Below are 24,499 nucleotides of genomic sequence, written 5' to 3' on the forward strand. Positions count from 1 at the left end.
GCATAGTACGTTAGATATACCATAAAACTCAAAATGCCTGAAATCATGCTGCTCTTCTCTCTGGCAGCTGGCTCCAGTGTGAAACCCAGACAGGGGCCACGTACGGTGGATATGAAGATCACTGGTTGGCTGGACACTGATCACAGCAGGTGCAGCTGCTACCCGCTTCCCCTTCAGGGAAGCCAAGAGAGAGGAGATCCTTTGAGTCCAGGCTTCATCCTGAGGGCCCACTGTGAGCCTTGCCATGTGCCCTGACCTTGGGAATGCTGGGGTTACATGGACTGCATGGTGAGACATAGATGGCTCTTCTGTCCACCTCCACATTCCTAGGGACCCTAACATGCTACTCACCCAGAACCAGACTCCCTCCTCCCCGGGGTCAATTGCCACATCCTGTCCCTAAAGACATTGGTAAAAAGGATTACTCAGTGACTTCTGGTGGCATGTAAAAAATATAAAGTTAGAGATAACTTTGGTAAAATTCTAGGTAAATTTAAAACAAAACGTTCCTAATCTGACCTGACAGACTGCCCTGGTATACAGCTGCCTCAGGGAAAAGATAATGCTGGTAAAGGAAGGTGACTTGGGACTTCCCTGCTGGCACAGTGGTTAAGAATCTGCCTGCTAATGCAGGGCACACGGGTTCGATGCCTGGTCCGGGAAAATCCCACATGACGCAGAGCAACTAAGCCCATGCACCACAACTACTGAGCCCGTGTGCCACAACTACTGAAGCTTACGTGCCTAGAGCCCGTGCTCCACAACAAGAGAAGCCACTGCAATGAGAAGCCCACGCACTACAATGGAAGAGTAGCCCCCACTCACCGCAACTAGAGAAAGCCCGTGCGCAGCAACGAAGACCCGACACAGCCAAAATTAAATAAAATTAAAAAAAAAAAAAAAAGGAAGGTGACTAAAAATAAGTGAACCTGAAGGTAGGGTTATATAAATAAACACTAAAGACCATTTAAATCAGAAAAAGAGATGTACAAGAGCTAGCACTTAGATCTTTGAGAAGAGGCAGAAGCAAGCAAGGGAGCTTTCAAGGACATATTTTAATTTAATTGGACACATAGAGGGAGATGGAGTTCAAGAGAAACCACCACCTGCCTGGCCTGGGGCTGATGGGCAGAGCTAGGCCTGGGGGGAGTGGCGGGGGGGAGGCAGTGTGCCAGGGGAGGGGCACACTGCCTGCTTGCCACAATTGGGGTGGTGGTATAGAGAGACCAAAATAGAACCTGATTAGCTGTACAGGAGAACAACACATGTGGGAGGTCTGGGGAGAGGAAAGGCGAGCATAAAACTTGCAAAGCAGCCTGTCCAACGTGAAGGAAATGGTGAAGGGACTCCGGGGCCAGAAGTACGGGGGGGGGGGGGGGGGTGATGGATGACTGACGGGGATAAAAACCTGAAATACATGAAACTGAATATGAAGTTTAGGAACACAAAAACCATTAAAATGAATACAATGGTTGAAATGTTGACAGGGCTAAGATTATGGTATTACATGTTAAGGGGTGATCTGAATTTATTAGATAATAAGTTCATATAACACCAACCCTCTGTGAACAATAAACTAGTAGATATGACTTTGGTGAAACACTGGCAAAATAAAGGATGATAAAAGGAATGCTTGAACTTGGGTATGCAAAATCAGATATCCTTAAAAGCTGTGATTACAACATACTGTGTTAAAAAGGAACAAACAAAAATCATAAGGAAGTTTCATAAACAACAACTAACCAAATTTTCAAAAGATGTAGTTAGTTTTATTACTGTGAAAAAGAAGAGACTAAAAAAGCAGATGGGATACAGATAATTCTATACAGTAGTAATGTTTATGAGAAAAAAACCACATTCAATATCCCACAGTCTTTGTTAAAATGATTAAAACAATACTACACACAGAAAACTATGTATAAAAGGTCAAAACATAAAAGTTATGCAATTTTTTAACTCAAAGCTGGACATGCTTTGCTTTTCAGAATGTGACTTTAAAAATCCTACAACTTATCAAGTCACTGAAAAATTATTTTGGACTGCTTCACTATGCCATAAAAACACCCAGCTAATATTTAAAATACACATGATGATAATGCAAAAAAAATCTGATTTGCTTTAAAATAAAAACCAACAAACAATCCTATAAACAACTTTCAGAGAACAATAGAAAAATGTGAACATGGACTTAATATTAAATGACATTAGGGAATTATTGCTAATTTAGTTAATGTGATAATAATAATATAATTAAGAGATTAACCTTATTTTTAGGTGGTGGTGAAATAAACCACAGTTTTCACAGGTGAAGTGTTATGATATCTGCAACTTACTTCCAAATAGTTGAGTTAAAAAACAAACACACACATACAAATATACTTTAGAAGAAACTGTTAAAAACTGTTTAACCAAGATGGTGGATATATGGATAGACATTTTCTATTCCAACTTTTTACATACTTAATATTTTTCTTAACAAACTATTAGGAAAAATACATGATAATGATGTTTGTAACCTATCAATAGTTTGAGTTGGTTTTCCAGTAATTATTCAAACAGCTCCTCACTTCTAACCTCTGATACATGAAAGAAGGCAAGCTCAATTTAGATATATGTATATGGTCTGGGATCCTGGGAGCCTCTCACCCCTGCTACTCAAAACTCGACAAACCTTCTAAAAAACAAGCCTTCATTCTGTCTCAACTTATAAAAGCATACTGCTTAATGAACCTAATGAGCACAATACTTCTGAGTCCACCTGATTTCGGATTATACTTTTCCCATTCTGCAATTCAATAATGGTATCATCAGGAGCTTGGAATCAAGATTACAAATTGTAGCACTCTGTAAATGAAAACACACATGAACACTCTGGCCAATAGCAAAGAGAAAGCTGTTCCCCTTCAAGGACAAAAAAGCAAAAGAAAACAAGTAATTTCTACCAAGAGGAGAAAAACTGACTTTTGAACAGAAGTTGAAAAGCCCCATACAAAGAACTGTTAGGATAAAAAGGAAAACATCAGGACCCATCAATAAGAAATGGAAAAGAAAGGGGATTCTAGGCAGCAAGTAACAAGATGGAAGAGGCAGGAAAGGAATGCCGCTTGAACTTGCAAGTATCACAAAAGCTCACTATAAGCTAAAACACAAAAACTCCAATTTGGAGGGCAATTCTGACAACAGGAAAAAGTGCATTCAGAAACCATTCCATGCAACCTCCCTATTACTATGAGGAACTGAGGCCCAGGCTGCCAGCCAGTGTAGGTCCCGACTTCCCCCACCTAACAAGTGGCAGCTATGATCACAACACTAAAAAGCAGAGAACACCAGAGCCACTTTACCGAGCAAAGGGAATACGGAAAATCACAGGAAGCCACTAACAAGTACAACTCCAAGTTCCCTAGTGGCTCATACCAATTTCACTACTATGTTCACATCAAACTGTAAACCTTCCCACTCTAGAAAATCAAAGTTAAGAGAATCTTCTTGGATGTTCATTACTTTCACAAACAGGAAGGGGAGAAAAATAAGAAAATAAATATTAACAAAATAGTACAAATGGACCACTTCTCTAATGAACTTGGGTCTCCTCCATCATTCAAAAAGCATTAAAACTAAAAAAAAAAAAAAAAAAAAAAAAAGCATTAAAACGGTAAATAGATTTTTATAATATTTAAAAATTAGTAAGAAAATTATGAAACTTATCAAACTATGCTAAGGTGTTGATCTAACAGAAGATGATATTATCTATTGAAAACAATTAATATTTGTAGGTAAGAAAATTAATACATAAAAACTTTAGCTAAAGAATTTCCACCTATCTAGGTATACGGCATGAAGAATTCCTCTAAGGGAATTTTTTAAGGACATTTATATATTTCCCTAAAATATAGGTGCTGGGAACAAGATAAGGCAGGTTGTTTGTTTTTTAAGGCAACACAGATTCTGAAGTTAGGGGGAAGCAGGATATTGCTAATTTTGTGGTATATTTCCTTCTACAATAAAGAAGCATTATTTATATTATGAAAGTAATATCAAAATCAACAAATGTTGGAAATGAAATGAATATGTACCTTAAGTGAGGCTAGTGGATGTTCTGGACCAAGTAAACTCCAATGAAAGGAAGCCAGATCTTCATCAGGTAGAATGTGATTTCCTGGAATACAAACAGGGATACCATAAAAGCCATCATCATGAGTGACACAGGGGAAACTTAGTATCATTGCATGTTATAATTTGTAGATTATCTTTGTTAGTTTCAGACTTTGTAATATGACTTCTTAGGACCACCTCATTTGATACACCACATAAAACTTCCACACAGAAATTGAGAATATTTCTTCATCTTTTAATACAAAGCAACACAGCAGACAGACTTCTTGCAGCTGCCTCAAGCACAACGTGAATTTCCAGTAGAGGCTCAACAGCATTCAAACTGAATAAACTGCATAAAAACCTAAGTAATTCCCCAGCACAGTATTATGGTCAGTCTGATAATGCCAGATGCCAAATGTCAATTTGAAACAACTTTTCATTTGTTTATGAGAGACTATGGTTCAAACTGCCTTCTGTGAAGTAGGTTCAACAGCAGAGGCAGAATCTATAGTTATAAAATCTAAGGAAGCTTAAGTGACAATGTTTGCTGCCTGTGACATGGATCAACACCCTCCTCCCATAATTTCCAGCACCACGCACAAATAGATGTACAAAGCACAGACTACAACAAGTGCCATCAAGAAGTGCCAATCAGCTCTATGCACTATCACCAGGGCTGTGTCACAAATAAGAAGTGTATTCAGCTGAGAAACTACATTTTGCAGGGAACATTCTCCCTTCAGTGTAGTGCTTGCATGCCTGATACACTAACATCTTTGGTTTGTTAGTGGTCTTGATACAATTTAGAAGCAGTAATTTCCTAAATCTGTAATTTTTATATTATGATTTATTCACCTCCACACTAAGCAGATTCATTAATCAGCTGCTAACAGAAAACAAAACAAGGTGAGCTCATTTACAATATTGCTAATCATAATACTCTAAACACACAAATACATGATACAGATGTACCAAACTGTCATCATGTCCAGAAGAGCAAAGTTAAGTCCTAATTGTCCAGTTACCGAGTTTTGTACTGCTTTCCTCGGCTCATGGAATGTATAGAACTTTACTGTGAAGTAAGTATTAAGTATCTGAGATTTGTTTTTGAAGCTTCTATCTGAAAAGATATTAAGCCAATTCCAACATCAAGAATAGTCTGTTAGGGGCTTCCCTGGTGGCGCAGTGGTTGAGAGTCCGCCTGCCGATGCAGGGGACACGGGTTCGTGCCCCGGTCTGGGAGGATCCCACATGCCGCGGAGCGGCTGGGCCCGTGAGCCATGGCCGCTGAGCCTGCGCGTCCGGAGCCTGTCCTCCGCAGCGGGAGAGGCCACAACAGTGAGAGGCCCGCGTAACGCATAAAAAAAAAAAAAAAAAAAAAAAAAAAAAAAAAAAAAAAAAAAAAAAAAAAGAATAGTCTGTTAGGGCTTCCCTGGTGGCGCAGTGGTTGGGAGTCCACCTGCCGATGCAGGGGACACGGGTTCGTGCCCCGGTCTGGGAGGATCTCGCATGCTGCGGAGCGGCTGGGCCCGTGGGCCATGGCCGCTGGGCCTGCGCGTCCGGAGCCTGTGCTCCGCAGCGGGAGAGGCCACAATGGTGAGAGGCCCGCGTACCGCAAAAAAAAAAAAAAAAAAAGAATAGTCTGTTAAATACCATATGCTAACACATATATATGGAATCTAAAAAAAAAAAGGTTATGAAGAACCTAGGGGCAGGACAGGAATAAAGACGCAGATGTAGAGAATGGACTTGAGCACACGGGGAGGGGGAAGGGTAAGCTGGGACAAAGTGAAAGAGTGGCATGGACATATATACACTGCCAAATGTAAAATAGATAGCTAGTGGGACGCAGCCACATAGCACAGGGAGATCAGCTCAGTGCTTTATAACCACCTAGAGGGGTGGGATAGGGAGGGTGGGAGGGAGATGCAAGAGGGAGGAGATATGGGGATATATGTATATCACTGATTCACTTTGTTATAAAGCAGAAACTAACACAACATTGTAAAGCAATTATACTCCAATACAGATGTAAAAAAAAAAAAAAAAGAATAGTCTGTTAAAACTTGGGTCAAATACTTAAATGAGTATTTCACTCAACCTTTCTAAAACAAAACATCTTATATAGCTATACTTTCTATTACAAAAAAGGAGAAATTATACTTTCTATTAAAAAAAGGAAAAATAATCTTTCTTATTTGAGGACGTTGAAACTTTTACACAAAATCTAAACTAAAAATGTTCACCCAATTAAGCGTTTATCTATAACTTGCCTAAATTTTCTGAAGAAATTCCAAGCCTTAATTTATTACTAAATTATTCACGTTACTATTGTTTTTCATTTCTTTCACTATTTCACAAAATAAGTTAGCTAGAAAAGTATTAGTTGGCATTATCTTCCAAGAAATTTATTCAATGTTTCCTTAAATAAGATAAACAAATATCCTTCCCAAATTAGTTAAGGCATCCATATTCTAAAAGCATACAATTTTCCCATTCATTTAAAGTCAATTGTGGTAACATTTAAGTAAATATGAAGCTTTTCATAATGTGCCCATCCACTCCATCACTTTTTAACATTTGAGGAAATATCCTTTTATATTTTAATGTCTGAAAATATGAAAGTACTACATACATTTAGAAATTAGGTTTTAATCCTCCAAATCCCAAGTCACAAGAGTTCACTAAGAAAATGGACAGAAAATAGCCAAGTACTAACTTAAAGACATGTATTTGAGATTAGATCCAAATAAAGACAACTTGTAAAATCAGAATTTTTTTGATTGATTTGTAGCTATACAGTTTGAAATGTTATCACCAAATAATATATGAAAAATTATGGCTGTCTCACTATAGTTTCTAGTTGTATAAAACTTTTTTGGAATGTTTATTAAAAAATCTGATAATTAGGAATTTCTAAAAATAACCCACAATATAATCCCCCTCTTAAACATGACCAGATCAGGCTGCTAAGCACTACAGAACAGAAATTGAGAGAGTACAATAAGATCGCACTTTTCTGGAGACTACATATCTTTCAAACAGGGCCTGTGTGTCCCAAACAGCCCTCAATCCCATCACTGAAATTCATGGATTTTACTCACAGGAGGGCTTTGCTCAGAACACATTTACTTATACTGCAGACATAATTTTTACAAACTCTGAGCAAACTAGAGCTGGATATTCAAGTAGCTAGAAACATGTACATTCCAAGCACAAGAAAGGGAAGTGGACAGAAAAGAAAGAAATAACTACAAACTACAGACATAAAGTGATAAATAAATATATTACTTATTGCCAAGTTATTTTTAAGAGAAAGAAATTAATATATAAAATCTTAGTTGAAACCAGATTTCATCCTTTCTAGGTATTCAGCATAAGGAATTCCTCCAAGGGAGTGTTTTTTTTTTTTTTCTTTTTTTTTTGTGGTACACAGGCCTCTCATTGTTGTGGCCTCTCCTGTTGCGGAGCACAGGCTCCAGACGCGCAAGCTCAGCGGCCATGGCTCACAGGCCCCGCCACTCCACGGCACGTGGGATCTTCCTAGACCGGGGCACGAACCCGTGTCCCCTGCATTGGCAGGCGGACTCTCAACCTCTGCGCCACCAGGGAAGCCCCCTCCAAGAGAGTTTTTAAAGACATGTATACATTTACTTAAGATGCAGGCACTGGAAACAAGGTAACGTAGTTTATTTTTGTTGTTTTCCTTTTAAAGTAATGAGAATCCTGAAAATGAGGGGAAAACATGACAGTGCTAACTTCACAGCATATTTTCTTCTATAATAAACATAATTTGTGCCAAAGGTTAAATGTTTAATTTTCATAAGTGAGACTGTGTTAACATTTGTGATTTTTAAATGTTATTTTCCCCAAACTTTAAGGGCATTTTTTTCCACAAAATTAGTTTATCGGCCTAAATGGAACAATACATAAACAAACACTTAAGAACAAATGAAGCACATTTTCAGTGACACCAAAAAATAATGAGTAAAGAATGTTACTGAGGAGAAGCCCAGCCCATTCCCTGTTTTTTTTAAATTTAAGTAAGATACAATCCCAAACATTCTAGCATTGAAATTAAAAAAAAACAACAACAGTATGTCCCGAGTACAGAACTCCTTTATAAAATGAATTTTCACACTGCCCACCTACCTAACAGAGCAGCAAAGATAGGGAAGCGGTTTGGGTTCAGGTCCAGCTGCTTGGCAACCTCGTGCATCAGATATTGGCTTGTGGTGAGACTTTTCCCATTCCGGCTCAGTTTTAGGGCATGGGCACTGAAATAGTAGGGGATGTTGCACAGGGCATAATCAGAGTCGTATGCAACTAAGCCGTGGAAGCCGTTTTCTCTGCAGAAACCGATCACTTCTTGATGATGATCCTCGATGCTCTGTGCAACCTGTGCAAGGGAGAAGACCACTTCGTCAGAGGCCAGGCACCACTTCAGCACGTGCTCAATACACAGACATATCTGTACAGAATCTGTAAATTCCAGATATGGAAGATATGCAAGAGAGCCAAGCAGTCAAAACTAACAATCATAAAGTATGCAGCACATTGCTCAAATAAGAAATTTCAGTGGGAAATAATCTCCTGGTCAGTAACTTACGATCCTATCCAGACTGCAAATTAACTTTCAATTTCTTATCAAGTTCAAAGATCACCCTGTTTAAAAATACCCAATCCCAGGTGGCCCCTGTGACAGTATTTTGAAGGAAAAGAGACAGAAGAGGAAAATAAAGAAGTGTAAAGGACAGAGACAGAAAGAAGCCAGCCACTCTCAGTGAAAACAAAATAATTTCTTCAAAGTAAGTCAAAGCAAATAGGTGAAAATAACCAGAAGGATTAAAAAAAAAAAAAAAAGCCAAGTATTATCCATCACCTACCTATTAGTTACTATAGACCCTGAAGCATTCAGCATATGGGTAATAATAAGAATGAACATGTTTACCCCCAAATAATTGTCACTCGTTTATTCTGTGCAAAGGACCAGGACCATTGTCACTCGTTTATTCTGTGCAAAGCACCAGGTTCAGGACAACTGTGAAGGCTAGGTCTAAATTTACTGCCTTTTTAGTGATGAAAACTACAAGCTGAAGCTTCTTCTACTGGCTCTCCCATTGTGAAAGGTCAACCCCATCTATCTCAGGTGTCTGTCACATACTAGAGGGTAGAGAAGCAATGCCCACAGGAAAGCAAAAAGCCCCCAGAATTTCTCTATTCCAAAAAACATACCAAAGGGCATTGAAAAACATTTTCCTAAAATTATATATATAAAGTCAAAGACAATTCCTCTCCTACTGTTACCCACACTCATTTAACCAACTAAAATTTGGCAGGTTTTTTTTTTCCCCCCTACAATGGATAAAGGTATTTTAGAAAACAGAATTTTAAACTTAATTGGGTGACTCAGCTGTGGAAAATTAACTCTCCATAGAGCCCTAAAGGTAAAAAACAAGTGAGTGCCCTTAAACATAAATTTCTAGAACTACACTGCACGATTTGTGGCTATATTGAATTAAAATTTAAAATACATTAAAAATTAAGTTCAAGTGTTCAATGGTCACCTACTAGATGGATATCATTGTAGAGTTACTCATTTCTCACCGACTTTCAGCAAATTTTGTTAGAAAGTTAGTTATAATGAAATCTCAGCAGCAAAGCGGTCCTTTTAAAGATGCATATTTAAAAGAAAAATAATTTTTTGCATTCTCTTAAGTATTTTGATAAAAATATTTTGCTTTACAAAGAAAACAATAACAACAATTAGTCAATTACTCTTCTGTCTTAGAATAGGATGATGCTGTTTTATCTCAATCTAAAAAGAGTACTTTCACTAAAATAGAAAACTACAGTTAAAATTTATTTTAATTAGCCCAGCTTCATCTAGAAATGATAATCTCCAAGTCCATGCTCTCTACCTCAAATCACTTTATTACATAAAACTTTATATTTACAGCAATGTCTTAAGGCATTTAAAAATCACCAGCAATTCCTGCTTTCCAGACATCTTTAATATTGTCTGCACAATCTTCCTAAGAGGCCCTGAAATGAAGAGAGATTGTGAGTTACCACCCCCTCGCTCCAGTCCCCTCAGAGGAGTTCTAGAAAAGGCAGCATGGCTGCTTGCTTCATAGAGCCAGATATCCTGTAGAGGAGATGGGGCAAAATTAAATGCATGAGTTGAGTACTGTACAAGCTATATTTTGCAAGAGAGTTTGTTAACCTATTCTTCCAGGAAACTGAGGCTGCCAGCAGTTCAGAACCTAGCTCTGCCCAGCTCCAGGACAAGAGCGGTCCAGAGACTCATCCTCCCTGAGCACCCACTCTCTGCATGCCTCACAACATTACCTCATTACCCTCACAACAACCCTTGGAGAGGAAAGAAGGAGGTAGCCCTGTGTGGTCACTCAGTGGGGTGTTCAAGCAGGGGAACAGCAGGTATACTGACTCAGAGCTGAGTTTGGTGTCTGCAGCCTCATCCCAGAGACCCAGGGGAAAGCAGCAGGCAATGGAGTCAGAGCAGGCAGGGAGAGATCTAATCTGGCAGGTTTTCAAGGAAGGCTGTGGGCATTGTAAAACAACAGGCAATATATTTCCAGAGCTGTAAAGCACTCATACTCTTTGACTCTGGAGCAATCTTACGCCAGGAAATAGAGCCTAATAAAGCAACGTATCTGATAAAAAAAAACGTTGGGAGCGTAAAAAGGGTGAGGGTAGCCTTCCATGGGAAAAATAAGTTAACATTAAGGAGCTGGGTAAACACAGCAACTACACAATGTTGTGGAGAAACTTGAGAAAAGCTTAGAATAAAATATTAAACCAGGGCTTCCCTGGTGGCGCAGTGGTTGAGAGTCCGCCTGCTGATGCAGGGGACACGGGTTTGTGTCCCGGTCCAGGAAGATCCCACATGCCGCGGAGCGGCTGGGCCCGTGAGCCATGGCCGCTGAGCCTGCGCGTCCGGAGCCTGTGCTCCCCAACGGGAGAGGCCCGCAAACCGCAAAAAAAAAAAAAAAAATATTAAACAAAACCATTTCAGAATACAATATCCGCTACATACAACCACATAAAACTGCACCTGTGGAAAAAGACTGAAAGGGAGTAAGCAAAAACTAACACAGTTGTGCAGGGTGGCACAATTATACTTAAAAAAAAAAAAGAAAGAAAAAAACTTTAATTTATTATTATTTTTAACATCTTTATTGCAGTATAATTGCTTTACAATGGTGTTAGTTTCTGCTTTATAACAAAGTGAATCAGCTATACATATACATATATCCCCATATCCCCTCCCTCTCCCACCCCTCTAGGTGGTCACAAAGCACCGAGCTGATCCCCCTGTGTTATGCGGCTGCTTCCCACTAGCTATCTATTTTACATTTGGGAGTGTATATATGTCCATGCCACTCTCTCACTTTGTCCCAGCTTACCCTTCCCCCTCCCCGTGTCCTGAAGTCCATTCTCTACGTCTGCGTCTTCATTCCTGTCCTGTCATTAGGTTCTTCAGAACCATTTTTTTTTAAAGATTCCATATATACGTGTTAGCATACAGTATTTGCTTTTCTCTTTCTGACTTACTTCACTCTGTATGACAGACTCTAGGTCCATCCACCTTACTACAAATTACTCAGTTTTGTTTCTCTTTATCTCTGAGTAATATTCCATTGTATATATGTGCCACATCTTCTTTATCCATTCATCTGTTGATGGACACTTAGGTTGCTTCCATGTCCTGGCTATTGTAAATAGTGCTGCAATGAACATTGTGGTACATGACTCTTTTTGAATTATGGTAGGAAAAAAAAACTTTTTTAAAGGAAAAAAATCTAATAAAAAGTTGAAACAGCCCTCATATACACCACGCCCACACTGGCCACCTCTATGCCACCGCACTGGGGGCAAATACTCCTCCTTTCACATCCATCTCCTGCCAGACAAGGCACGCAATTTGCTCATCTACGTATCAAGGGCCTAGCTTGGTGCCTGGCACACAGTAAAAACTATTTATGAAATGAAAAACTCTGGGAGTCCCAGTTCAGGGGCCCCAAACAGTCTTTAAATTATCTATAAAGATTACTATAAACTCTAAACAGTAGAAACCAACAGCCAGTAGAGCCTTATAGAGCAGTTTCATCTATCTCTGGGGAGTGGACTGTAGCGCTTTCCACAGTCACCTCCTTCCACTGACCCTTTCCCAAACACAATTTCTCATTCATTCAGAACACTTGGTTTCAGCCTGGAATTAATAAGCAAAGTGAATGAACTATTAATAATTCACTACAAGACTAATTTGCAAATGTTAACAATATCTTAATCCTCCCCCAAAGCACACCTAACATTAAACAAATAATTGTCTGGGGCTTCCCTGGTGGCGCAGTGGTTGGGAGTCCGCCTGCCGATGCGGGGGACGCGGGTTCGTGCCCCGGTCTGGGAGGATCCCACGTGCCGCGGAGCGGCTGTGCCCGTGAGCCATGGCCGCTGAGCCTGCGCGTCTGGAGCCTGTGCTCCGCGGCGGGAGAGGCCGCGGCAGTGAGAGGCCCGCGTACCGCAAAAAAAAAAAAAAAAAAAAAAAAAAAAAAAAAGAAAAAAAATAATTGTCTGCTAGAATTAATCTCCTAAAACAAAAGATAAAGGAATTCTGCCCTTAAGTAAGCACAGACTTCAAATCTAAAGCAAGGTGTATAACTGAATCACTTTGCTGTACACCAGAAACTAACACATTTTGTTAGTTCAATCAACTATACTTCAATTAAAAAAATAATAATAATACTAAAGCAAGGTGGAGCAATCTGTGCCCCTTGTCATGCTCATCTTTCCTATCTCAGGTACCCTGAGTGATATGGATGGCGAGGAGAACCAAAATGTCCAGGTTCCAGTTCTGGCTTGATGTCCAACCTGCCTAGCTAGGAATGTAAAGTTAATGAATCTTTAAGATTCTTTCAACTTCTGAAATTCTAGTATTCTTCCCCACTGGTTAAAATCCATTTTGCCTTTATCTGAGGAAGGCTACATGGCATTAAAAACCACAAGGTAACAGAGATGCAATCCTTTCCAACAAGTGAACAATGGAAGTGTGGTGTAGCAGTTACTCAATTAGGGAAATAAAAACCCCACAAAACACCTAAATGAAAGAGTCTGGCTGATGGATACATGATTCTGCATTTGTACAAGCTCACATCATTGTACATATCATACAAAGGATAACTTTAATATACACAACTTAAAAAAAAAATCAGCCAGCAGTCAGGGATGGTAGGCCAGAATGCAAACTGACAAATGTATCAAATTGTATTATAAACCGTCTGTCACAGGGGTGCCAATGAACAACTCTGAAATCACTTTCACATGTGTTAAGGTTGGGGTAAATGGATGGTAGATGACCTCAGTGTCTCCCTATCAGAGAACGGGCTTACAAATGTGCAAAGGGAGGAGGCTAGCATGACCCTGTAGTGTTGGGTTAGCCATGGAGATGTCCGTAAGAACCCACAAGTAGATGACAACACAGACAGACAGGCACAGAAATCATTAGAGGTTAAGTGTGTGCACGTGGATTAGTCTATAAACACACACATGTATCTCCCAGATGTCAGCAGAGAACCTAGAAGCAGCAACACCCCAGGAGAAAGAACATCTGTACCCCGATCTGGTTTCTAAATACCATTCTCCACTAAAAGGCATGACACTGAGCAGACGCCCAGTAGATACACGGAAGGAGGGCACTGCCCCCTCTGGAGCATTCTCCCCAAATCACAAGAAAATATCAGACAGCCCAAACTGGAGGCCAACCTACCAAATGCCTGATCAGTTCTCCAAAAGTGTCAAGGTCACCACAGAGACGAGCAGAGGCTGAGAACCTGTCCCAGATCAGAGATCAGTAAGTAGACAAGACACCTAAAGGCAACAGGGCATCCAAAAAGGATACAGGTAGAAAATGGAAGAAATCTGAATGAAATACATAATGCAGTTAATGGTACTGTACCAATGCTAATTTCTTAGTTGTAACAGTTGTACCAGCTCACAGGATGCTAAGATGCATGAAAGCTGAGTGAAGGATATTCAGGAACTCTCTGTACCATTTTTGCAACTTTTCTATAAACCCCAAATTATTCCCATGTAAGAAGTTTACTTTAAAAAGAAAAAAAAAAAAAAAACACACAATAGTCTACAAAAGCGGTCCCCAACCTTTTTGGCACCAGGGACCAGTTTCCTGGAAGACAATTCTTCCACAGATTGGAGGCGGCGGTGGGGGGAAGGAATGGTTTCGGGACGATTCAAGTGCATTACATTTACTGTGCACTTGATTTCTATCATTATTCCATTGTAATATATAATGAAATAATTATACAAATCACCATAATGCAGAATCAGTGGGAGCCCTGGGCTTCCTTTCACTTGCCACTCACTGATAAGAGTTTTGATATGAGTCTGCAAGCAACTGATTTATTATGGTCTCTGTGCAGTCAAACCTCTCTGCTAATGATAATCTGTATTTGCAGCCGCTCCCCAGAGCTGGCATCACCGCCTCAGCTCCACCTCAGATCATCAAGCTTTAGATTCTCATAAGGAGCACACAACCTACATCCCTCACATGCACAGCTCACAGTAGGGTTCGCACTCCTATAAGAATCAAATGCCGCAGGTGATCTGACAGCAGGCAGAGCTCAGGCAGTAATGCGAGCCATGGAAAGCAGTTGTAAATACAGATGAAGCTTCTACTCACTCATCCGCTGCTCACCTCCTGCTGTGCGGCCTGGTTCCTAACAGGCCATGGACGGTTACCAGTCCGTAGCCCAGGGGTTGGGGACCCCTGGTCTACAAGACACTAACTGAGAGACTGTTTTAAGCTATTTCATCATGTGAACAAAGCACTGAAAGGCCTGACAGGCAAAGTCTCCGAGAGTCTATCATGTGAAAACACAACTCTCCCCAGACAGTCCAACTAACGGAAGTAGGAAAGCCCACCACAGACGGCATAAATCTATGAATGAAAGAATAAAGTCCAACAACCAAGAATACCTGTAAGAGGCCCACTGAACAATTCCTCAAGACTTATGTCAAAGAGCCTGGTAGAGTCAGGGGTAAAGAATTGGATGCGGTGCAGAGGAGACTCGATGCAAGGTTTGGGTGGGGATAGGAAAACGCCTGGATTGCATCAAAACAGAACCTGAGAGGTAGTTATTTAATTAAAAAAAATAATAAATTCCAGAGGTTAAGCTTCTAGGAATCAGGGTCTAACAGGGTATCGCTGTTTTTTCTCCTTCCAGTGTCTTTCTTCCGGTCTGAATGCCTTTCACTCCTGTTTCCCATCTCTTCTACTCACCCTATTCCCCGTGTTCTGTTTCTCCAATTCCCTGGCCTTCCAGCTCCTGGCTCAGACTGGGCACATTATGCTTAATGAAAATGGTATGTCTAGTTCTTAATTCTTAGTTTAGAAATGAGTAAAAACTATGAAATACAATGTTGGGAAGATTATTTCAATTTGAATTCCCAAAGAGTATAAAGCAAGCTAAAACATTAAGCCCAGACCTATCTACTCACAGGTGATAAAGAAAGGGTTAAGGCCTCCTATGAGAGCCAGCCAGACTTGGAATTATGCATAGCCTCCTCACAGAAAACCACAGGCTAAGTAACCAAAGACCACCTACCACCTTAAAGGCACTAGGCCTCGACTGATTTTTGCCATGGCTGCCATCACCACTGCATCAAAATGCAACTTCAGATCAAGGGAGTGAAACCGTAGAGCTCCTGAGTACAGTGCACAGAGCATTCAACGTTTACTATTTTTTTTAATATATAAATTTATTTATTTTATTTTTTTATTTTTGGCTGTGTTGGGTCTTCGTTGCTGTGAGCGGGCTTTCTCTAGTTGCGGTGAGCGGGGTCTACTCTGTTGCGGTGCGCGGGCTTCTCATTGCTGTGGCTTCTCTTTTTGCGGAGCACGGGCTCTAGGCGCGCAGGCTTCAGCAGTTGTGGCACGTGGGCTCAGTAGTTGTGGCTTGCAGGCTCTAGAGCTCAGGCTCAATAGTTGTGGTGCACGGGCTTAGTTGCTCCGCGGCATGTATGATCTTCTCGGGCCAGGGCTCGAACCTGTGTCCCTTGCACCGGCAGGCAGATTCTTAACCACTGCGCCACCAGGGAAGCCCACTTGATACGTGCTTTGGTAGCCACAACTAGGCTGGGAACCACCAAACACCTCGCCTCACCTCTCCACCCATCCGTCACGGAGAAACATGGTGTATGCAATCAGTGTTGAAGATCTTCAGTAGCTGGCAAAACGCCCCATTTTAGGTCCCAATGAAGTATTTTGTATTTAGCTAGGGATAATTTTATGTAACTATATATTTGCCACAGAATCCTAGGTAAATCTTTTTATCTCAATAGTTTTAAGTTCCATCATTAAAAAGGCAGATACCTCAAAATTCAGTATTTTTTACAAAGAATAATGACTAAAAAATTCTCAAGCTTACTTTGTGAATCTTATTATTTATTAATGCTGAAAGCAGCTATGGGGAAAGTCCTATAAGAATGAAAATGTGACACCGTTACTTACTCCTAATCTCCAGTGAAGAAGCACTTGTACAGTGAGGTTTTGTGTCTCTGGCATCAGGTGAACTCCACTGCCTACTTTAATACTTTCTGTACTTCCATTTCTTCATCTGCAAAAATAATAGTACTCTCCTACCTCATAGGGTAGCTGTGATGATTAAATGAGTTACTACATGTAAACAGCTCAGAATCATTCATAAATAATAAGCACTTGATAAATGTCAGGTACTATTTATTTTTAAGTAAGCTATGTGAGAAAGGATCTACTTCTTCATACTTTTCATGCAGGACCTGAAACACTATGAGTTGTCATAAAGAGATTTTCTGACACAAAGAAAAAAATATCATATGTGGTTTTTCTTTAGAATAATTTTACAGAGGCTCAGGGAATAATGTGACACGTCCTCCAACCAGCTACTAGCCTTAAAAGATATAAGTTAACCTGAACGTAAAAGGATAAGTCAACCTAAATTCTTTCGTTAAAAAAAAAAAAAAAATCAGGCTCTGACCTTTATCCAACAGGATTCTAGACACTATGTATGAGGTGGGTAAAAGTTACTCAGGCTACTTACTCCCTACTCAAGTCGAGCTGAAGAGTGAGAACATGAAAGTCAATGCTAACTTGGTAGAAGATTTTTATTGTTGTTGTTTACTTTAAAAGAGCAATTTTAGTGTCATGACATACATTACCAATGTCTCTAAAAGTAAATCTCTCCTCCTCAAGAAATCTGTAATCATGGCTGAATAAACGTCTTACCTTATATAGCTCTTGGTTATTCTATAAGAATTGGTTGCAGTGGTCTTAAAAGCAAGGAAAAACAATTTCTTTTTAAATAAGGGAGTGGCACATGAAAAGATTCTCAACTTCATTAATCATAGGGAAATGTAAATCAAAACCACAAGATACCATTTCACACCAATTAAGATGGCTACTAAAAAAAAAACAGAAATAAGCAAGTGTTGGCGAGGATGTGGAAAAACTGGAACCCTCACACATTGCTGGTGGGAATGTAAAATGGTGTAGTTGCTGTGGAAAATGGTATAACAGTTCTCAAAATATAAAATCACCATATGATCCTGCAATTCCATTTCTGGGCATATACTCAAAAGAACTGAACGCAAGGATTCAAACAGATATTTGCACCCCCATCTTCATAGCAATATTATTCACAATAGCCAAAATGTAGAAGCAACCCAAGAGTCCACTGACAGATGAACAGATAAGCAAAATGTGGTCTATCCCACACAAGAAATTATTATGCATCCTTGAAAAGGAAGGAAATTCTGATACATACTACAACACAGATGAACCTCGAGGACATTATGCTCAGTGAAATAAACCAGTTACAAAAAGATAAATTCTGTGTGATTCCATTCATATGAGGTGCCTTAAGTAGTCAGATTCATAGAGACAAGAAAGTAAAATGGCGGCTGCCACAGGCTGGCAGAGAGGAATGGGGAGTTAGTGCTCAATGAGGACAGTTTCACTTTGGGAAGATGAGAAATTTCTGGAGATTGACGGTAGTGACGGCTGCATAGCAGTGTGAATGTGGTTTCGCATCCGCTGACATGGAGAGCCGACTGTACTCACTGTACTACACCATTTTACATCAGGGACTTGAGCATCCTTGGATTTTGGTATCTGAGGGGGCTCCTGGAATCAGTCCCCTGCATATACCTGAGGGAAGATTGTACTTAATTCTACTGAACTTAATTCCACTTAAAAATGGTTAAAATGGGCGGGCTTCCCTGGTGGCGCAGTGGTCAAGAATCCACCTGCCAATGCAGGGGACATGGATTCGAGCCCTGGTCCAGGAAGATCCCACACGCTTAGCTGCGGAGCAACTAAGCCCCTGAACCACAACTACTGAGCCTGTGCTCTAGAGCCCGCAAGCCACAACGGCTATGCCCGCCCGCCCCAACTACTGAAGTCTGCACACCTAGGGCCCGTGCTCTGCAACAAGAGAAGCCACCACAGTGAGAAGCCTGCACAATGCAACGAAGAGCAGCCCCCGCTAGCCGCAACTAGAGAAAGCCCACGCGCAGCAATGAAGACCCAACGCAGCCAAAAATAAAATAAATTAATAAAAAAATAAAAATAAGAAATGGTTAAAATGGTAAAACTTTTGTTATAGTTTATTACAATTAAAAAATAAAGATAAAAATTATAATAAGAGGGTGGCACCCCGTCTCCCTGTTTTCTCAGAAATCCTAGGCACTTAGCTCCAAGATATAACTTCCTCCTTGTCAAAACAGAAGTTTTATTTTTCCTTTGGATAATGACATTAGCATATATGTAATGTATTATATCTGCCAGCCTACATAAAAGGGTGAGATTTCTTCTTTGCAATCTCTTTAGCAGGTTGCCTGTGATGCAACTGCAATCTGTTTCAATGCTTATTCAATAATAAAACTGTTTTCTTTCTCTGTTAAAAAATTAAATAAGAGAGTGAATGTCCTAAAAGAAATGCAAGTTAAACTTCATACATTTTTAAAATAAAAATAATAAAAGGAATGTTGAGGGCTTCCCTGGTGGCGCAGTGGTTGAGAGTCCGCCTGACAATGCAGGGGACACGGGTTCGTGCCCCGGTCCGGGAAGATCCCACATGCCGTGGAGCGCGGCTAGGCCCGTGAGCCATGGCTGCTGAGCCTGCACGTCCAGAGCCTGTGCTCCACAACGGAAGAGGCCACAATACTGAGAGGCCCGCGTACCGCCAAAAAAAAAAAAAAAAAAAAAAAAAGGAATATTGAACCAAGGGGGAAAGGGGTGGGGTGGGAGGAATTGGGAGACTGGGACTGACACATATACATTATTGATACTATGGATAAAATGGACAACTGATAGGAACATGCTATATAGCACAGGGAACTCACCTAGTGCACAGTGGTAACCTAAATGGGAGTGAAGTCCAAAAGGGAGGGGATATCTGTATGTGTTTGGCTGATTCATTTTGTTGTGCAGTGGAGGCTAACACAACATTGTAAAGCAACCATACTCCAATAAAAATTAATTTAAAAGAGAAAAGGAGTGTTGAAACACCAACATTATTTGTATTCAGTGTCTACTCAGCCTACTATATTAATCTCCTAATGATTCAGCTAACTCCAAGCAATAGTATTCTTTTTAAAAATCCAATTCCAAAATACATCAAAATTTAACTTTTGGAATTTAGAAAAATGAATCTCAGATTGATGCAATTTATTTCAAAATGGTGACACGTGCAAATTCTTTATTGAAATATTTAATGGCTCACATAGGTACAGGAGATTGAAAAACCATGGTGCCTGTGCTCATCCAAGCGGTCCAGGGAGGCCCTCCCAGTCTGGACTGGCTGGCACTCCTGCCCATGAAGATGAACAATACACTCCAGACCTATGAAAACTCAATCCTCCAGTAATACTCCTTCCAGTATACTTTCCTACACTAACTGGCAAAATACCAACAGGGTAGTTTCAGTTTTTCCAAAGAAATAAATTTATTCTAGAGACAAGCGGGAAATACCAAGTAACCGGGGTACAAAAGAATCACTTTCTAGATCACAGATCCTTAATTACTGTAGATTTACCATCACCTTTGCAGACAAATCAGTGTGCCAAGTTCAACTCTATACTGGCCCTAAACTACCTAGAAACAATGTTTGATAGAGCCAGGTATAACAAGGGAGAAAAAAAAAAGATGGCTAAGTGAAGCCAATTTCCCTAAGCAGTCACCCCTTTGATGTCTTCAGCACAGCTCCTAAATTAAGAAGCATAAAGGGCTTAATCAAAGATAAAGCCTCTGTGCCAGGTGGCCAAACTGAGACTACTTATCTGTGGAATTGACTAGACTCTGGGTTTGAACACAAACTTTCTACCATCTTTCTGCCATCACTGCCTTGCACAAGGTGACTAACTGGTGAGTCTGGAATTGATTTATTTGTCCATTTCTCAAATATATTTTGAACACGTACTACATGCCAATGTTCTAAGAGATGGATAACATAATGTTCTAAGAGGTGGTCATCCATCATAGGACTTACTTGCTAGAGAAAACATAAACATAAGTAAAAACTAATTCCAGCTATATAGAGACATTTGGAGAATTTTAGAATATTTCTATCTGAACTCTGATTCACTTACATCTAATTGTTCTATTTATAAAACTTTGTCTATAAATCCATTGGAAAATAAATCTAATTTTTCAATTCTAAAGTATTGCTTCTTTAAGGTGGGGGTGGAAAAAATGGGTGAAGTCTAAATGTACAAACTTCCAGTTACAGTTGACCCCCGAACAATGGGGAGGGAGGTGTTTAGGCAAACCAACCCTCCACGCAGTCAAAAATCTGTGTATAAATTTACAGTTAGTCCTCCATCCACGGTTCTGCATCCATGGACTCAACCAACCACAGATTGTAATATTTACTATTGACAAAAATCCACATATAAGTGGACCCACACTGCTAAAACACGTGTCGTTCAAGGGTCATCTGTATAAAATAAATAAGTCATGTGGATGTAATGTACAGCATGGAGAGTGTAGTTAACACTGTATTGTATATTTGAAAGTTGCTAAGAGAGAGCTTAAAAATTCTCATAAGAAAAAAAAGTATAACTATGTATGGTGATGGATGTTAACTAGACTTAATGTGGTGATCATTTCACAATATATACATATATTGAATCATTATGCTGTACAGCTGAAGCTAATATAATGCTATATGTCCACTATATCCCAATTTTAAAAAAAAAGGAACTCCTCTTCATATTACATGGTATTTATTCCTACGGTCAATTTCTTACTAAGGCTGGAATGTATAGTATGTTTTAATTAATTTCTTTCCATTGTATAAATTCTAATTGTATAAAACAAAATGAAGAGCAACGTGGGTCTAGAAATATATAAGAGAGAAGGTGTGTGTATGTACATATCTTATTTAGAAAACTAAGCTATATTCTCTTTTTTTACTTATCTCCCTGGTGTACTTAGAAATCTCTATTTCAAACATTTATATGGCTTTACTAAGGCCCAAAGCTTAGAATTCTTTGACTTGTTCACATCAGGATTTCCTAGCCTTGGCACTGGTGATATTTGGGAATGGATAATTCTTTACTGTGGGGCTGTCCTGTGCATTGTAGAATGTTTAGCAGCATCCCTGGCCCCTGCCTCTAGATGCCTGCAGCCAGTATGCCCTCATCTGTGACAATCAAAAATGTCTCTAGACCTTGACAAAATCACCAGCCCTCTAGCCCCTGTTGAGAATCACTGCTCTTCAGTGACTAAATAGATTGTCCTGTGGCATCAAAGAAAGTTCCAAACGTTGACATGGGAAAATGATGTAAACAAGCCCCCACCCCCAGCCCCGCTTCCACTAGAGTAAACTCCTTAAACGATTCCATTCTTTTCTGTTATATTCACTCCTCCACACCTGGCCAATAGCAGGCACTCAATGTTTGCTAAAGGGAGAATGAATCATCACTGGAAACCAGAGAAGAGAGAATAAGAAATTTAAAGAAAATAAATCGTACTTAATGGCCATTGACCCAGGTGTTGAAAGAAAATAATTTAATTGCCTATATAAATAGAACAAAGTAAATATATGATTAAAAAGTTGAATGCCTATACTAAACATAGGAAATACAGGAGGAGTAAAATTAGTCCCTGGCCTCAAGTAGCTTAGAGTTAGTGGGGGAGATACATATGAAGGTAGCTACAATAAAGCTTTTGAGATGGGCTTTGAGGTAGAACCAAAATTCTGGCAGCGAAAGTGGGGTAGACAGAGGGAGACATCAGTAGAGTTGGGAAATGGACATTTCTTGGGGAAACAGTAAACAGTCTGGTTGGGAGCATTTTAAAAGTATAACAGAAGAATTCTGAAACTAAGGAAGGTAGAATGGATTCGGATTGCAGGAGGGTCTAAAAGCCTGAATAAGGAGTTTGGATTAATGGTTTTGTTGACAGTCGTTGCCAGGAGAATGACTCACCTGAGGACCCTGCAGGGTGCTCTGACATTGTGTGCAAGATGAGTTCCACTGTTGATACTAGGCACGGGGGCCTGGTCAGATCCAGAGGCAATTCTGACTACTATCCACAGTAAGACACAGTTTAATATAATGGTATTCACCCTTAATACATGTCTTGCATTCTCCTTTTTATTCTATTTTATTCTGTGTGAATTTTTCTAAATGCTGATAAACACCCAATAATTTGGTTTCACAACCCACCAGACCTTTTCGGTAAACTTGGTGAGTTCACATGTCGGGAATACTAGAAATGAGGAACAGAAGTGTAAGTAAGAGACCGCTGGGCTAGAACTGATGTGTCATATTGCAGGGACTGGCAGGATGGAATGATAAAAATGCCAAAGATGACTCCAGGGTGGTAAGTGTAACTTTGAAATAGGTGACCATCAGGCTCAAACCAGTTAGGGCTAAAAGTGAAATCAGAACAGACTGGGAGAAGAGACAATTGTGGAAAGTGAAAGGAGAATGAAGGGTGTATCAGTAAAAGTCAGGCTCTAGGGGGGACATGCAGTTTGAAGTCTTAAAGGTGGTATCATTCTTCCTGCTAATTATAGGACACAAACCCTAGGGTAGCTAAAGTGAAATTACAATAGTCACTAGAGGTGACTAATCTGAGGTCAGATTAGAGAGAACAGTCAGTTTGTGTGTTGAATGGGATATTAGAGAAGTAATCTCTAAGTACATAAAACCAGCTGCTCAAGTCTTCGAGAACAGTAAAAGGGTGCACTGGAAACTGTCAGATGTTGAAAGAATATGTGCATAGTATTAACCTCAAAAGAGGTAATAATAAGAGTATATAACAGAAAAGGTCCACAGAATTATGGCATTTATGGAAAGTCATATTTCAGTAACTCCAGGAAATGGAAGTGCTTTGATAATCAAAAAGGCTTCAACAATGCAATGTTGAAGGGAGGAGGCAATGGGCTTTGGTAAGTCTAACTTTAAACCTAAAAAATGGGTGATAATTGTTGATAAGTATCAGTGCTGAAGTCACAAATTGGTGGCTCAAGATCTGAATCTAGCCCGGAGTCCATTTTCCTTGGCTTAAAGGTGTTTTTTAAATGGAATAATTTCAAATAAAAATCTGGATTTCTGACTTTCCCGAAAAATCTGAAGGTCTGGCAATGTTGGCTCTATAGTCTTGTAAGGCTTTTAAAATGTGCACACTCTTCAATCTACCAAGTTTGTGCGTGCATACCATTTGTAGGGGATAGATAAATCATACACTATGCAGGCATTAAAAAGAATTAGAACTGTAAGTACAGACATGAAAAGATTTTGTACATACTTATAAAAAAACAAATTGCTGAATAATGTAGTGATCGCATTAATGTTAAAAACTAAAACTATTTTGATAACATATGATATATAATATAAAATATACATAGGCAGCTGCTGTGGAAAATAGTACGGTGATTCCTTGAGAAATTAAATATAAAATTACCAAATGATCCAGCAATTCCACTCCTGGGTACATACCCCAATGAACTGAAAGCGGGGACTCCCAACAGATTTTTGTACACCCATATTCACAGCAGCACTATTCATTAGTCACAACAGCCAAAGGGGGAAGCAACCCAAGAATCCATAAACTAAATGTGGTCCATCCACAGAATAGAGTATTTTTCAGCCTTATAAGGGAAGGAAATTCTGACACAACATTACAATATGGATGAACCTTGAAGACATTATGGCTAAGAGAAATAAGCCAGTCACAAAACTGGTACACTTGAAGAAAATAAATATTTTTAAATAAGTATTTTAAATGTATGGCTGGTTTGAGTTATAATGTGGTCAATTCTGAATTGTAAGTATTCCCTGATCAATTAGAGATCTTTAAGAATAACAGTATATTGCT

General features: G+C 39.7%; 1 protein-coding gene across 3 annotated transcripts in view; it reads right to left on the reverse strand.

Moving 5' to 3' along the window:
* FAM120A (family with sequence similarity 120A) overlaps positions 1 to 24,499 on the reverse strand; it is a 105,452-nt gene that overhangs the window by 75,910 nt on the left and 5,043 nt on the right. For all 3 annotated transcript variants that reach the window (XM_032636109.1, XM_032636108.1, XM_032636110.1), the window contains exons 2-3: positions 8,248 to 8,494; positions 4,074 to 4,156 (exon numbers count right to left, since the gene is read on the reverse strand). In XM_032636109.1, coding sequence (XP_032492000.1) covers positions 4,074 to 4,156; positions 8,248 to 8,494 — 330 coding nt within the window. The remainder of the gene's footprint in view (positions 1 to 4,073; positions 4,157 to 8,247; positions 8,495 to 24,499) is intronic.

The sequence above is a fragment of the Phocoena sinus genome, chromosome 6 (genome assembly GCF_008692025.1).
Source record: "Phocoena sinus isolate mPhoSin1 chromosome 6, mPhoSin1.pri, whole genome shotgun sequence".
Taxonomy (NCBI): Eukaryota; Metazoa; Chordata; class Mammalia; order Artiodactyla; family Phocoenidae; genus Phocoena; species Phocoena sinus.